This window comes from Physeter macrocephalus, chromosome 5 (assembly GCF_002837175.3).
Source record: "Physeter macrocephalus isolate SW-GA chromosome 5, ASM283717v5, whole genome shotgun sequence".
NCBI lineage: Eukaryota > Metazoa > Chordata > Mammalia > Artiodactyla > Physeteridae > Physeter > Physeter macrocephalus.
In genome coordinates, this window is record NC_041218.1 from 66,093,467 (window position 1) to 66,107,595 (window position 14,129).

Here is a 14,129-nt window from a genome sequence, read left to right on the forward strand (position 1 = left end):
AAAATTTTTTTCTGTATCGTGCATTGTCTGTGTTTCCTGTGGTTTCATTATTTCTATTCATGTTCATCTCTTTCATGTTGACGCTTTCAGATGCCTAAAGATCTTTGGATGTCCACTCCTATTTTGTTCTAAAAAAGGTAATTAAGTTTGTGTAGGGCTGATAAACCCATTGTTTTCCCTGTAGGGTGATTTTATGATCAAGGGGCTTTTTCTTTGGGAACCTCCTTAATGTCAGTATCTGTAGGTTTTTTCCACAATAATTCGGGAGAAGTATTCTCTCATCTCCTAACTGATAGGTATAATTTTGACTGTCAGACTCCTGGACAGGTGAGGAGAAAGGGGATAAAGGTCTCATGGTTTAGAAAGCAGAATTGCATTTAAACTTCCTGGTTTCTGTTTGCTACCTCATTGCTCCCTTCTCTGTACCTAATAAATCCTTGTACAGAGTCTGTCTGGTTCTTTTTCTCCAGAGGATATGCCTTCTGTGTTCCTATGGGAGAGGAGTAATCTCTTAACTGCATAGGGAGGGAGTAAAATCCTTATACTCTTATGTTATTGAAGTTTAACCCAAAGTAGCATTTTATTTCTTACCTATGCGAGTTTGTGTGATTGTAATATACTTAGGGATTTTGTTTTTCAAGTGTTACTACTGTTAAATGCCCCATTTCCATCTATAGGATGATAGCTTTAATAAATTCATTTAGTGTATACATTTGATTTCCACAGTGTTGAGTATTGTAGGCAGAATAATGCCCTCCTGCAAAGATATCCGTGTCCTAATCCCCAGAACCTGTTTATGTGTTACCTTACATGGCAAAAGGGGCTTTGCAGGTGTGATTAAAGTTATGGACCTTGAGATGGGAAGATTAAGCAGTATTATGTGGGCTCAATCTAATTACATGCAGACCTAAAAGGCAAGGACCTTCTCTGACTGTAAGTAAGAGGGAGATGTGACTACAGACAATGGGTCTGAGATATACAGCATCCCTTCCTTTAAAGATGGAAGAAGGGGGTCTTGGACCAAAGCATGTTGGCACTCTCTAGGAGATGGAATAACCAAGCAAACTGATTCTCTTCCTAGAGTCTCCAGAAAGGAATGCAGCCTACCAACACCTTGATTTTAGCCCAGTGACACTTGTGTTGTATCACTGTGGTTTTGACATGCATTTCTTCGTTGGCTAATGGTACTGTTGATATTGTAAAAGAAAAAAAATGGTGCAGGCCCTTTTCCCTTTCTGCTATCTATGCTATGTTACATAGTGCAAAAATGATGTTCTAATTGGACTCTTTAACAAATGAAAAATGACAGAGATTGTAGATCTGTTGTAAAGCATTAATTAATCCTCTGTCATTATTGCCATCATCCCTCAATTTTAGCTCATATGAACTAAGAAAGCAAAACCTAATGTGATACTCTGATGAAGTTCTAGAAAAGTACTCTGAGGAGTAATTAATTGAAACATTGTTCGTATAGCACTATTTTATTTTGCTGCCCTTGTCACAAGTGTAATTACGTTTTTTTGGTATGTTTATTAGTTTAATAAATGAATAAACAGAGACTCTTTACATAATAAAGACCTGGTCATTTATCTTTAAATATTTAAACTTCTGTTACATGAATGCTAGGATAAGTTCAGATAGTAAAACTGGTACCAACAATTAGAACTGTGTTATATGGAACGTGCTTCCTTGTTATCCAGAATAATTGAGGCTATATGACTATCAGGGATATTTTTGGAAGAATTTTCTGCATTGGGTAGAGAGTATTATATGAAATAATATTTGATTTTAATTTTAAGATGCGTGTGAAATAATCATGATTAAATTCATTTGACCTCAGTATGTTGCGGGTTTCTTCTTTACGTTTCTAGTCCAATAGCCATCTTTATTCTCACAGTTACTCAGCAGCCTGGTTATCTAGGTACCTCATGCCTTCACTTAGAGTTCCAGTATCTTTTCTGGATCCTATGTTCAGTTATTTTAGTAATGCTTTTGCTACTGTCCTTGATTCTTTTATCCTCTTGCCAGTCTGAACTCTTTCTTTTTCCGTTCCTGCCTGAGGTTTGCCAGAGTCACACGTAAGTGTGTTCCTTTGAGAATTTTTTTTCCAATTTGTTAGGCATTTTCTCCATACCCATCTTTAAGGTGAATGTAGTTTTATATCATTATTAAGGGCATGAAAATTATGACTGATTCTTAAATTTAAGAACAGTTTTAATTATAGTGAGATTTTGAAAGATCTGATTAGTATGTGACTGTTTTTATCCTTCACTTTAGTTGCACTTACCATATTTATAAATCATTATCCATTTAATTATTTGTTTGGTATCTGTAGACTCATGGACCTGAACCCAGGTAGACAGGAGCTGTCCTGTTTACCACTATATGTTCATTACCTACCACAGGAGGTACTTAGTTTGTATTTCACACATGAGTTCTTTTCTTTTCCACTGTGGCTATGCATCTGAAGACAGTGTACTTTGAAAGAGTCTTTTTTTCTGGCCCTTTATAGTTAGGGAGGGAATTAGTCCCTTTCTCCTTGTATATTAATCATATTTCATTGGTGAAACTATAGAATTACTCTAAAGGTAACCTGGGATACTTCTCTTTAAGTACCTTGTTAGACATTTTCTCTGCATTTTTTTTTAAATGTGGAAACTTTTCACTTGCTTTTAGAGAAGGAAATTACTTTTGAAGAAAATATAAATTAGCTTAATGTTCCCTTTGAAGTTACTTTAAAATTGACCTTTGTACTTTTTGGCATATTTTCTAATAACTTTAATGTAACTTGAAAGCTTTCAGATTTTCTTTTTGTTTTCTTTTCACTCTGTGTCATCTAGTGACTTTTCATCTTTTATACAAGTGCCAAAGGGACTTGTTGAGACTATCTTTCCATAGTCTTTTACACAGTGTATCATCTTCTACTCTCTGAAGTTGTCAGATCTTTCTTCCTGTCTCATACATTTTTTTGGTTTTGTATCTCTCCTTTTTTGGGAAGATAAATGCGGTAAAAAGTCAAAGTACTTTTTAGCAGCGTTGACTGAAACCATATTGTTTTTCATGATGCACCTTTTCTTATAGATCATTATTTTGGAAATAGACTTAAACACATTGTTAATCTGTTTTCCATTTTATTTAACAGTATAAATCAATAGCCTGTTAAAAGTGCAGTCTTCATTTGAGAGATAACCAAATATCCTAGAGTCTGCTTTCATTACATTTGTTTTTAAAATATTTTTTAGATGCTAGTTCAGTAGAAATATAGAAACGTTTAGATTCAGCCCTATTGAAATGACTAAAGTGTACTAGGCATTCATGATGCCCATGTCTTAATTTACTTGTTATCTTTATACTAATTGTTTTGATTAAATTAATGCAGTTCTGGGAAGAAAGGGTTATACATGGGGGCTTTAGATATCAGAGTTATTATTGAGTTTATTATCAGACCCAAGGTGACCTCTGAAGTACTAAACAGATTATATAACCTGTGTCTGTCACAAAACCTTAGAAGAAACCCTAGCAAAAATTTTTTTGGTGAACTAAACCATACTTAAGTCACTTTGGCTCACTTGGAAGAGATCCACTGTGGGTGTCCTTAGCTCAAGTAATCGTATTCAGAACCCAAAGGCTCCTGCTGTGCTTTTTGCCTCTTGGAAATTCATCATTTTTATTTATTTCCAGGAGCATGGAATAAAGGGAACAAGGACGAGGCAGAGCTTCAGGATTTTACTTATTTTGAATATACCGTTTTCTATGAGAAGAGTTTTATAGAAACATTTATTATGTAGGATGTATCTTTTATATTTTTAGGCTTGTGGTTATTTTAATTTATAGTGTTAAGCCAATTAGATCATGATATTCTTTTTATTTTCCTAACCCTGTTAATATAAATTAGATTAGATAAAAATAAACTCTACAGCCAACTGACAAGAAGGGAAAACACTTTTTGGGGGATCACCATTCCATCTGTTGTATGCCGATAGCCCAACGGAAACAGGTGGTGCTTTTGTTCACACTTTGTTTATATATATAACATTTTTCTTTTGAATATTTTATTAGCTTTAATATATGATTGTTTTCAATATATTGTTTTATAATTAGAAAACAAATACTTATTTTTTAAGAAAATATATATACTGTATATATTTCATTGAAGCATTTTGAACAGCTGCCAGACAGCCCCGACATTTATTCCTCAGCATAAATCTGAAGATATTTTAGCTTGACAGGTTTTCAGGGTTTGACTATTGTCCTAATTAACATTGAATTTGGAATTTTCTCAAAGCATTTTCTCTTTTTATATATAAATTACGTAGGAGGGTATCTTTATGTTTCATCTAACCATGTATGGCTTATTTATTGTCATTTGTATAAATGTTGATTTGTCATCAAAAAGATGTGTTGAATTTAGAGAAATCAGTGTACAAATGAATATGTGAAATCCATCTTAGTGATGTCAAAGATGCTGAGACACTGTCTTTTAGTTTTAAATTTAGTTCATTTGTGAAATGAATCATTCTAACCTTGGAAAAATCATCACGCATCTGACCTAATTATAAATTAAAACAACCCAGCTCTAAACAATTAATTAAAATTTGTTGCATGTTTTCTAGTCCAAATGAGTGAAGTTATTGAAACATTTAATTATTTGTTTCAGATGAATGAGCTATTAAAATGATGCCTGTAGTTAAAAATGTTTTATTCTTTCCTAACTTAGATACATTGTCTCTAATATCATGCCACTGTTTGTGGATGATTTTATACATCCTGTTTTCAAGTAAATGCACCAAAGACAGATAAAGAGCCAGATTATCTAAGCAGCTCAGATTGTCAGTGTTCCCTAAGAAAATAAAGTTCTTAAAAACTATCAAAGAAGAAAAAAATAGGAATGTGTCAAGATTTGGAATGATTTTCAAAATTTCATTTACTTTTAACAGTTTCATAATTGCAAAAGGAAGCACAATTTGGAAATATACCTTCAATCATTTCGAATGTCTAGATAATTTATCTGTGTTAAGCTCTAAAGCACATACTTGTTAAATAATGTTTTTCCTTCTTCCACACCCTGTGTTCTCCCTTCTGCTTTATTTATCTTGCTTCTAAAATAGTGTCAGCCTCAATGTATACCATGAAATGACAACCTGGTTACAAATACTTCTGTATATTTAAGATGGGGCAAGCTCTTTGATTATTGAAATTATTATTTGATTATTGAAATTTGTTGGATGAGCCAAACATGGTTTTTTTTCTTTTTTCCATCGTTTCTCCCTCTTTTTAACTCCCCTTATATTTTCTGATTCATTCAGGGATACCATGTTTAAGATATCTGTTATGATTGTAGGCAGGTATGAGTTATAACAGTTACAGTTGCTGCCACTTCATTAAAGCTAGGAAAAAACCCCACAACTCTCAGCATTTTCTTGGTTGGGGAACTTGATATTGTGAAACATTGTGCGATAAATGCTAAGCCTTGCTGCAAGTTATTTCGGTAATGGATCATGTTAGTCATTGTATGTATAAGGTACCAAATTGGATAGAATATAGTGTCAGTTTGAGGTATTGAGGTCTCCCCTCCATTGGGTGAATTGTCTCATTTACTTGTTTCAAAATATAAAACCTTCATTTATGCATCATGGTGTTACAGTTTATTTACATATTCAAGTGAGAATAAGAGATTTGCTTTCTTATGATAATTTGCTCATCTCTACTTGGGATTAAATTATTAATCTTGGATTTGTCATGCAAGAAAAATCACTGAATTGAGAGTTGAGAGACCTGGGTTGAAGTTTACCTCTGTCAGTTATCAGCTGTGTGATCATCAAGTCATTTCCCTGGCCTGCTATCTCAGAGCTCTAAGATGCTATAATTTCGTATTGCTTGTAACAACTCTGGTTTTCTGGCTAGAATTTGTTTATGTTGCTTATGTTTAGTTATTTAAAATTACTGCAGGAATACATCAATGATTGCCTTTTTGTAATATTGATACATGCATTTAAAATGACTGTTTTAGATAATTATATGTTTATTCATTTAAAAATATTACTTTAATGAAATAATTATTTAATAAATATTTAATAAAATATAATAAAAAGGAATTTATAAATGCAGAGGTATGTAACTATGTCATTGTGTGATAGGATCATTCTGTGGCATTATGCTTTATGATGCTAACTGCAGTATGGGTTTGAAGAACTTCCAATTGATGGAATCAAACCAGATGTTCAAAGATTTAAAGTTTTAATCAGAAATGGTAAACAATTATATATCTTCAAAAGAATTGAAAACATGAACTTGGAGCATTCACACATATACTTCAAAAATTAATTCAGTGATTAGATGATTCAAAAACTAGATGACTCAACAAAAGATGGGTTGAATGAAGAGAAATATGGAAATGTGTGAAGGCCTTTTGAGCATTCTTTAGATGTTTATAGAATTAAAATAAGTAATTTGAATATTTTCCCTCTGATATTGGTTATTAATTTTGATCACCTTTTTGAAATGGATGGCTATATGCATAAATTATGCAAATTGAAAATAGATTACCAGAGAGGGGAACAATAATTTACCCTTTTTGTCAGTTGTTTTATCATTTGTATTATCTAGCGTGTTCATCTGTGAATTTCAATTTAAACACTTATTTATTTTATTAAAACAAATTTATTGAACTTTTACGTAATATGTATTGTATTAAGTTTGAGTCTAGAAAGATGAATATGACATGGTCCTTACCAGTTTTGGGATAAATTGCACTGGGGGACAGAAGTTGAAGCATGAGGAAAGGAGTGTCACAGAGGGGAAAGATGACTCTACAAAGGGCTAGCCATAAGGTTTTAATTAGAACTTGGAGAAGTGTTGTCAATATTAAGGACTGTTTTCAAACTTAAATGTGTGTATGACTTACTTGGGGATCTTTTTAAACGGCAGGTTCTAATTCAGTATGTTGTTCCGGGCATGAGATTCTTCATTTCTAACTAACTCCCTGGGGATGCCAGTGCTTATGAACCATATTTTGAGGAGCAAGGCTTAGTACTAATTCTTTGGAAGTAAGAATAGATGTAGGGCCTGCATTTAAAACCTTTTCCTAGGTATAGTCTTACTTTTTCTTCCTTATTTCTTCCATAATGTAATTAAAACATACTGATTGGCAATGTAAATGTAAATGAATATGTATTATTATTACTTTGAACGGCTAATTTAGTCAACTCATGGTTATCTAGGGGCAGATTAAACAGAGTGCAATTAGCCTGGGTACTGAATAACAAGTGACTCGGTATTGTAGGGAATTGAACTGACAGTAATTTAGAAAAACATTAATGTTTTTTATATTGGACAGCAATTCTCTTTAGAATTATTTGGTACCTACTCTAACGTGGGAATGTTCTTTGATCTCAACAGTCAGGTAAAGTAATTTTGGGGAGTGGTGCCTCCTTTTTCTTCCAGTCTCTCTAAAGAGCAGTGATCTTCACATGGAGATTATAAACCTCCAGAGGCTGTGCTACATGGGTGGAGATTTTTAACGTATTGGCTGCAAATCCTATTGTACTTATATTACTTTCAAACATGGATGTCATCTTTCAAATGAGAAGTGTGTTCTGAAATACAGGATATAAATTTTAAGTAAATAAGCTTGAGTTACTTATACCATGTTTTTATTAGTTAGTTTTATTTTAACTAGGATTGGGAGACATCTGAGACCTTTGCCTCCCACTTTTTTACAGCTGTTAAAGGTTGTTTCTTTATGTTATTCAAACATGTTTGTGTACGCAAGCACAAACACAGAGGCAAACAATAGATGTGAGTCCAGGTTTAGCATTTTAGCTCTAGAAGTTGTGTAAGTCATGAAAATTTAAATGTTCTGCATAAATCATCAGTGTGATGTGTATGAGGTGTTCAGAAATCTTCAAGCTAATTTTGTAGAACTTATTTTTCTTATCAGATACCTGTGTTATTTAACAGTAAAACACTGTCACTGTAGAGTGTATTCAATTTGTCATGTGTTTATTTCCTCTGACATAAATTGTAATAAAGTGCAATAGAGCAGTACAGCATTAATTAGAAATGCTAATTTTCCAAGTGCTTAACTGAAGCAGTAACATTTAACAGAGAAAATTTATTTTTATTATTAATTAAACATTAGATATTTTTGTGGATTTTTCTTTTTTTTTTCTTTTTTTTTTTTCTTTTTCTTTTTTTTTTTAGAGAACCAGAGGACGAAAACGAAGCTTCATTCCTGAGGAAGAAAAACATGAGGTTGGAATAAGTTAAGCATATTTTACACAATCTAAATTTGAGAAACTTTCTTGCTTAAAATTATTTCTGTTTTCCTCATATCCTGATTTTATGTTTTGTTTCATCCTCCCTTGTATGGCAGGAGAGAGTTCCTAGAGAGAGGAGACAAAGGCAGTCTGTGTTACAAAAGAAGCCCAAGGCTGAGGATTTACGAACTGAATGTGCAACTTGCAAGGGAACTGGAGACAATGAAAACCTTGTCAGGTAAGCTGGATGCTGAGACCTTGTCTTTGGGGGATTAAGGCTCCATCTTCATCATTTTCTCATCACAGATATAATGGGGAAAACAAATCACAGTATAGGACCTTTCTTAAAGTCTTATTTAGTGGAAACAGTACTTCAGAAACAGATTTCATCCACTTAGTAACCTGCCACACATGGTTATTCTCTGGATTTAGATGTAATTGAGGGATTATCTGGATTTTGAACAAAAGAGAATTAATTTCCCTTTGACAAGAGAAGTTGACTATGCTCTGCATATAGAGGCCACAGAAATACATAATTTGATCCAAACCCTTTGTGCTAAGATTATTATGTTTTATCTCATAAAACAATAAAATTACTAAGTTCTGTTAGCATATTATAAAAGTTGAAGTTTATTAGAGATAATGATGACAGATACTTTTTCTTGACAAGAACTTCGTTAGCACTTCCTTTTCATTTTTCAAAACAATGTGTTAAATGCTTCTCTCTTATGAAATAAAGAAAGGTGAAAAGATGGCCTAGATAGACATTTTTTGTTTTTTGTTTGGTTTTCTTCTTTGCTTCTTTGTTTTGTTTTGTCACTTTTTTTTTTTTTTTAAATCAGACATAATTCTAATCAGGAATCTCAGCTGGTATGGCACAGTGGCTATTCCTGAGGGTCCAGAGACTGCTAATTTTAGCCATTTGCCTCTCTTGCTGAGATGAAGAAATTGCTCAAAGCCCTGGGTGAGATGAAGGAGTTGGGGGGGTGATCAAAAGGAGACCTCATCTAAATAAAAGAGATACCCTCTTTCAAAGGACAGTGACACAAAGAATCTTTTAGTGTGTTACAGGAATGCTTTCTGATTTCCTTCAGAAATTGTCTTTTGATAAAGCCCTATTAAACTAACTCATGGCACAGAAATTAAATGTTTCAAAAAAAGTAAGTTGATAAAATGCGTATTAGTACTGTTACAGAATTTTAAATATTTGCTTCCAAAATGATGTCATTTATTTGTCATTAAAAGTATAATTTGTTTGTTTTAATTCCTCAAGTAAAGGCATGTGGTTTTAAATTTCATGAGGTTTTTATAATGTCACTGAGGAATGTAATGAGAAAGTAAAATTTCCAGTAAAGAAATACAAAGTGCTTCAACAAAGTTGAGAAAGTCTATCATATTAGGCCACTGTTTTTTGAAGTAGTTTATGTAGAATATCATGAGAGCTCTCCTGGAGGTTAAACTCATTTAAGTTTAAGGTAAATTAGTTCTGATGTCAGAAGATACACATGAATAATTCTGACTGCAACATAATTTTCTGATTTATGTAAAAAAAGAAAGCATAAGCATAACAGAGTGGAGTACATAAAACAACAAAACAACGAAAATAAACAAAAGAAAAAATTGTAAAAACAATCTTACGTAATGAACAAGAATTGAGTCTAGAAGAAAATTCCCATGGGGGTTGAGGGTGGCATTATAGGGCATGATCATTTTGAAACACTAGTTAAAAACTTAAGAGACCTGGTTATACTCTTTAATTACTTAAACCTATGTAAATATCTACCTCTAATTTATCTTTTTAAGATAGTAGCTTGATTCAGGCCTTGTTGCTATAGGCCCTATATGTTTTTGCCAGGTTTTTATTTTATTTTTTTGGTCATGTATTTGAAAGAAAGAACCTAGGAAATAAGTACAATTTTATTTTAAAAGCCACTTAATACAAGAGCATCTCCAAGACATTGTATTATATAGTTGTTTTTAAAAAAATAGGTATCATCTTTCTTTGATTCTTGATAAGATTTTTAATTAATATTAGCCTTTCCTCTCATTTGTTTAATTAGTTCCTGTTATAAAATTTTCATCCTTAATTGCATTATTATAACATTCCAGTGTCTGGGATTTTTCTGAAAGTCTCGTGAAAGGTGAAGATATTTTTGTTACTCTAGAAATGATGGATATACAAAGTCTTTTTTCTTGGTTTTGCCCTGTTAAGAAGATAACATCACAGATTTTATGAAAAGGTTTTAAAGAGGTTATGAAGAGGGAATTAAATGTTTTATAAATATTATATATTAATAATGTTTCTGAGGATAAAACAAGCTGGATATAAAGCAGTGCCATCAAGTGTTTTATGGTTATAATGTGATTGTTCTTTAAATATATATATATATACACACACACACACACACACACACACACATACATACACATTCAGTTTAAGCATATTGCTCTTGGGATAAAGAAGAATTTTATGTAGAATTTCATGTGTTTAAAAAGGTACTCTTATAAGCTGATATCTGCCATTTCCCTTAACATCTCTTTTATTTAGTAATTGGCACCATCATTGTTTGCAAATCTGCCCCCAAAGCCCACACTTTTATGATTAAGTTGCATCTTAAATATTATGTATACATGCTATTTTTAACTTTAAGACGTTTTAAATTACACTTTATTTTCCCTAAAGATATATTTCAGTGCTTGATCATTATACTTACTATGTATGTCTATTAAGTTCCCTTATAAAATTAAACTTGGATCATAATTTAATTAATTTACTTAATCTTTTATTAAATTTACTGTATTTTCTCAAGTTCCTTTGAACTAATGTACGTGACTCTTTAGAATCAGCTGTTTAGCAGTTTTGATTTTGAAACCACACTTCTCTATGTAATTCAGGCTGTATAAGAAAGTTCTTATTTTTTTCCTTTCTTTTTCAGTTATTTGTATATATGTATACGTTAATTTACATGTATAATTTTTTAATATCACTAGGAAATTGCATTCAATTTATCAGTAAACTGTAATAATAGGTTTCAAATGTTATTTTCTGTTTCGTCTTTAAGTTTTTCTCAGGCCTTTGGCAAGTAATTTAGTATTTCTGGGTCTTAGTTTTTCCTTCTGTTGTACATGATCAGAATTGTACTATGCTCCATTACAGGCTTTGTGAGTAATTCTGTATGAAATAGTAGGGCAGTGGTATTACTTAGTAATTTAAAGAATACATATATGTGGGCTCTGAAATAAGGGTTCCAGTTGGTAAATATGATACAGTAATAATATAAATGCATATTTTTTTACTTTTCAGAGAATGTGCATGTTTTTGTATATAATTATTCCTGCAATATGGAGGACAAAAAATTTGAATTTGTTGAAACACGTTCCCTAAAATGATTAGACTAGTAAACTATTTCCTCTAAACATGGGAAATATGAAAATTACCACAAGGTGTTAAAGAGAAAGATGGTTTACAGTATCATATGGATTTTTTTTTTTAAAAATAGTGCTTTTTTTGCCATCTACTTTTTAAACTTAATTAAAATTTGTCTGCAAAGTTTCCAGTTGAAAATATATTCCTTTATGTTATTTAGTGCAATTAAATGCTAAAGGCCAAATTGAAACTGTCTTGGAATTGTGAGGTCTTTTGGGGTATTAATCTCCTTGCTGTGGATGTTCATTGTTGGAGTTACTTTTGAGCCCTTAGTGATATCTTACTTGGTTTTGCTTCCGCAGTTCCCGGGACATTTAATGCTCAGTAAATGCTTGGTAAATGAATGACTATGCCACATAAGTAGTGACTGATTATTCTTTGCTGAATTAATAAAAAAAAAAATTTTACTATTATAATTTATTCCTAGAACAAATTGGTCACTCAGTATAAGTATTTGATCAAGACGTTTAAAAGGCTTAATAAAGGAGGATTACTTTCATGTCACTAAAGAATAATGGATGAGTTTTTTCTGTGTATTAGGTAAAGAACTAGGAATCACAGATTTGAGATTAGTTAGTTGATACACTCATGTGATAGTAGAAATGATTCTTCTTTTTGAACATTTAATTTTCAAAAGATAGATTTTAGAGGTAGGTAGGCTTTTCTTCTCTATAAGTCTTTATCAAACTATCAAATTAGGAATAAGACCAAACTTTTAGGCCTCAAATTTTATCTTAACTGTGTAAACTCATTGTGACACATTTTTTTTACTTAACGGGAGATAGGAGGGAGCAAAAAGGTCTCCTAAAACTAAGAACCTTAAAATCCATTGGTCCTCTTAAATAGCATATTTAATTTTTATCTTGTATTGTGACCATTACTTAGAAGCAGTGAAGGTAGGAAGTGATCTATGAAGCTATTTTACTTTTATAGCTAAGTCTACACCATTAAATGTTTGCTGTATTCTCTTCCTTATTTGAAGATATGGCAAGTTATATAGATATTGAACCATTTTGGTTACAAGGTTAGGCTGTTTGTTTGGTCTGTTAACGATGTTGTTAGCACTTTTATTTATTTCACAATTTAAACATCTAGCTTCTGAGTGCCTTCCCCCAAACCAAATTTGATGGTGTCATAAGTTATTAGGAGCACCAGCACAAATTCATCTTTATCAGATTTTTATTTCAAATATTAGTCTCTTTGATAAATCAGATTTTTAAATTTTTAATTACATTTCCTGTTCTCACTGGTATGGAGGCTTATAGATTGCCTGGGTCATGGTAAGGGGTGTTTTCCCCCATAGATTTGATTAGACCAAGAGAGCAAGGTTTAGTTATAACTTTAGTTACTATGTTCACAGAACATAAGATCACTTTAAACAGATTGTTTTAAATTACTTTAAAAAAATGAAACCTAGTTTCATTTCTTTTAAGAACAATTAAGATTGCATTTGATAGGTTGCTTAAAACAAATAGAATGACTTATTTTATTTTGATTATACACTTACCAGTTTACTGTTTCTTATGCAGTTTATCACATAATAATCACTCTAAATGGTAAAATTTGTTTATTCATGTAGGAATATCAAATGATTGTAAAGTGATGGTGCAAATGTATATTATTTGGATACTTATAAATTAGAACTTAGAAACAAATAGAAATTTTAAAATGATTTGTCATCTAATAAATTTCAAATTATTAAAAACATTTCCTAAAAAAACAAAAAAACAAAACAACAACAACAACAACAAAAAACATTTCCTGCACAAAGACATTTCTGGCTAATCCTCTGTTTCTTTTCCTTATTTCTACCAACAATTTCAAGGATAGGTTTTAGGTTTTTGTTTTGTTTTGTCTTGTAACCCTGAGTCAGTGATTGGTATAGTACAAATTACTGTATTCTAAAGGATTATTTCCAAAGCTTAGATTTCTAATATTTCTTTCAATTATGTGTGGTAAAATATATCCCCTCTTGTCACCCTGATGTCCTATGTGATATGCCTCTTTCTTCAGGTTTCACTGCTGTTAGCTCTGGAATATGTTTCACTTGGCTTTTCTCTCCTGAAAGTATGACCATCTTAAAGGCAAGGTCTCTGTTTTACTTATCTTTACAGCTCGCATGTTCTTACTCCAAGTCACTGAGCAAGGGGCGCCTCCCCATGGTGGTTAGTGGCTTACACACTTCATAGGAGGTTGCGTTAAGGAATCATTGGCCAGATATTAAATCTTCCTAATTTTTATTTTTAATATAAAATAGATTTAAAATAAAAATCTGATCTAAAAATAGATTTAACATACAAGGCAAAGATAAAGTAGCATATCAAGATGTCTCAGAAAGCATATAGACTTCTTGTAACCCATAGCCTGAGGAAATATGCTGCCTAATTCTTTTAACAGGGTTCACATCAAAAGGGAAGATAAATGTAGCATTCTAAATACAAGCT

General features: G+C 31.9%; 1 protein-coding gene across 16 annotated transcripts in view; it reads left to right on the forward strand.

The window, feature by feature from the left end:
* The window catches only part of PHF14 (PHD finger protein 14), a 208,555-nt gene that overhangs the window by 84,206 nt on the left and 110,220 nt on the right, over positions 1-14,129 (forward strand). For 11 of the 16 annotated variants that reach the window (XM_028490048.2, XM_028490049.2, XM_028490053.2 and 8 more), the window contains exons 15-16: positions 8,203-8,253; positions 8,375-8,496. The exons of 1 other annotated variant lie outside the window; for it this stretch is intronic. In XM_028490048.2, the coding sequence (XP_028345849.1) occupies positions 8,203-8,253; positions 8,375-8,496 (173 nt within the window). Of the gene's footprint in view, positions 1-8,202; positions 8,264-8,374; positions 8,497-10,367; positions 10,510-13,698; positions 13,775-14,129 lie in introns of those variants that run through there. 4 more of the 16 variants (XR_003679900.2, XM_028490057.2, XM_055085019.1 and 1 more) reach the window with 4 other exon arrangements.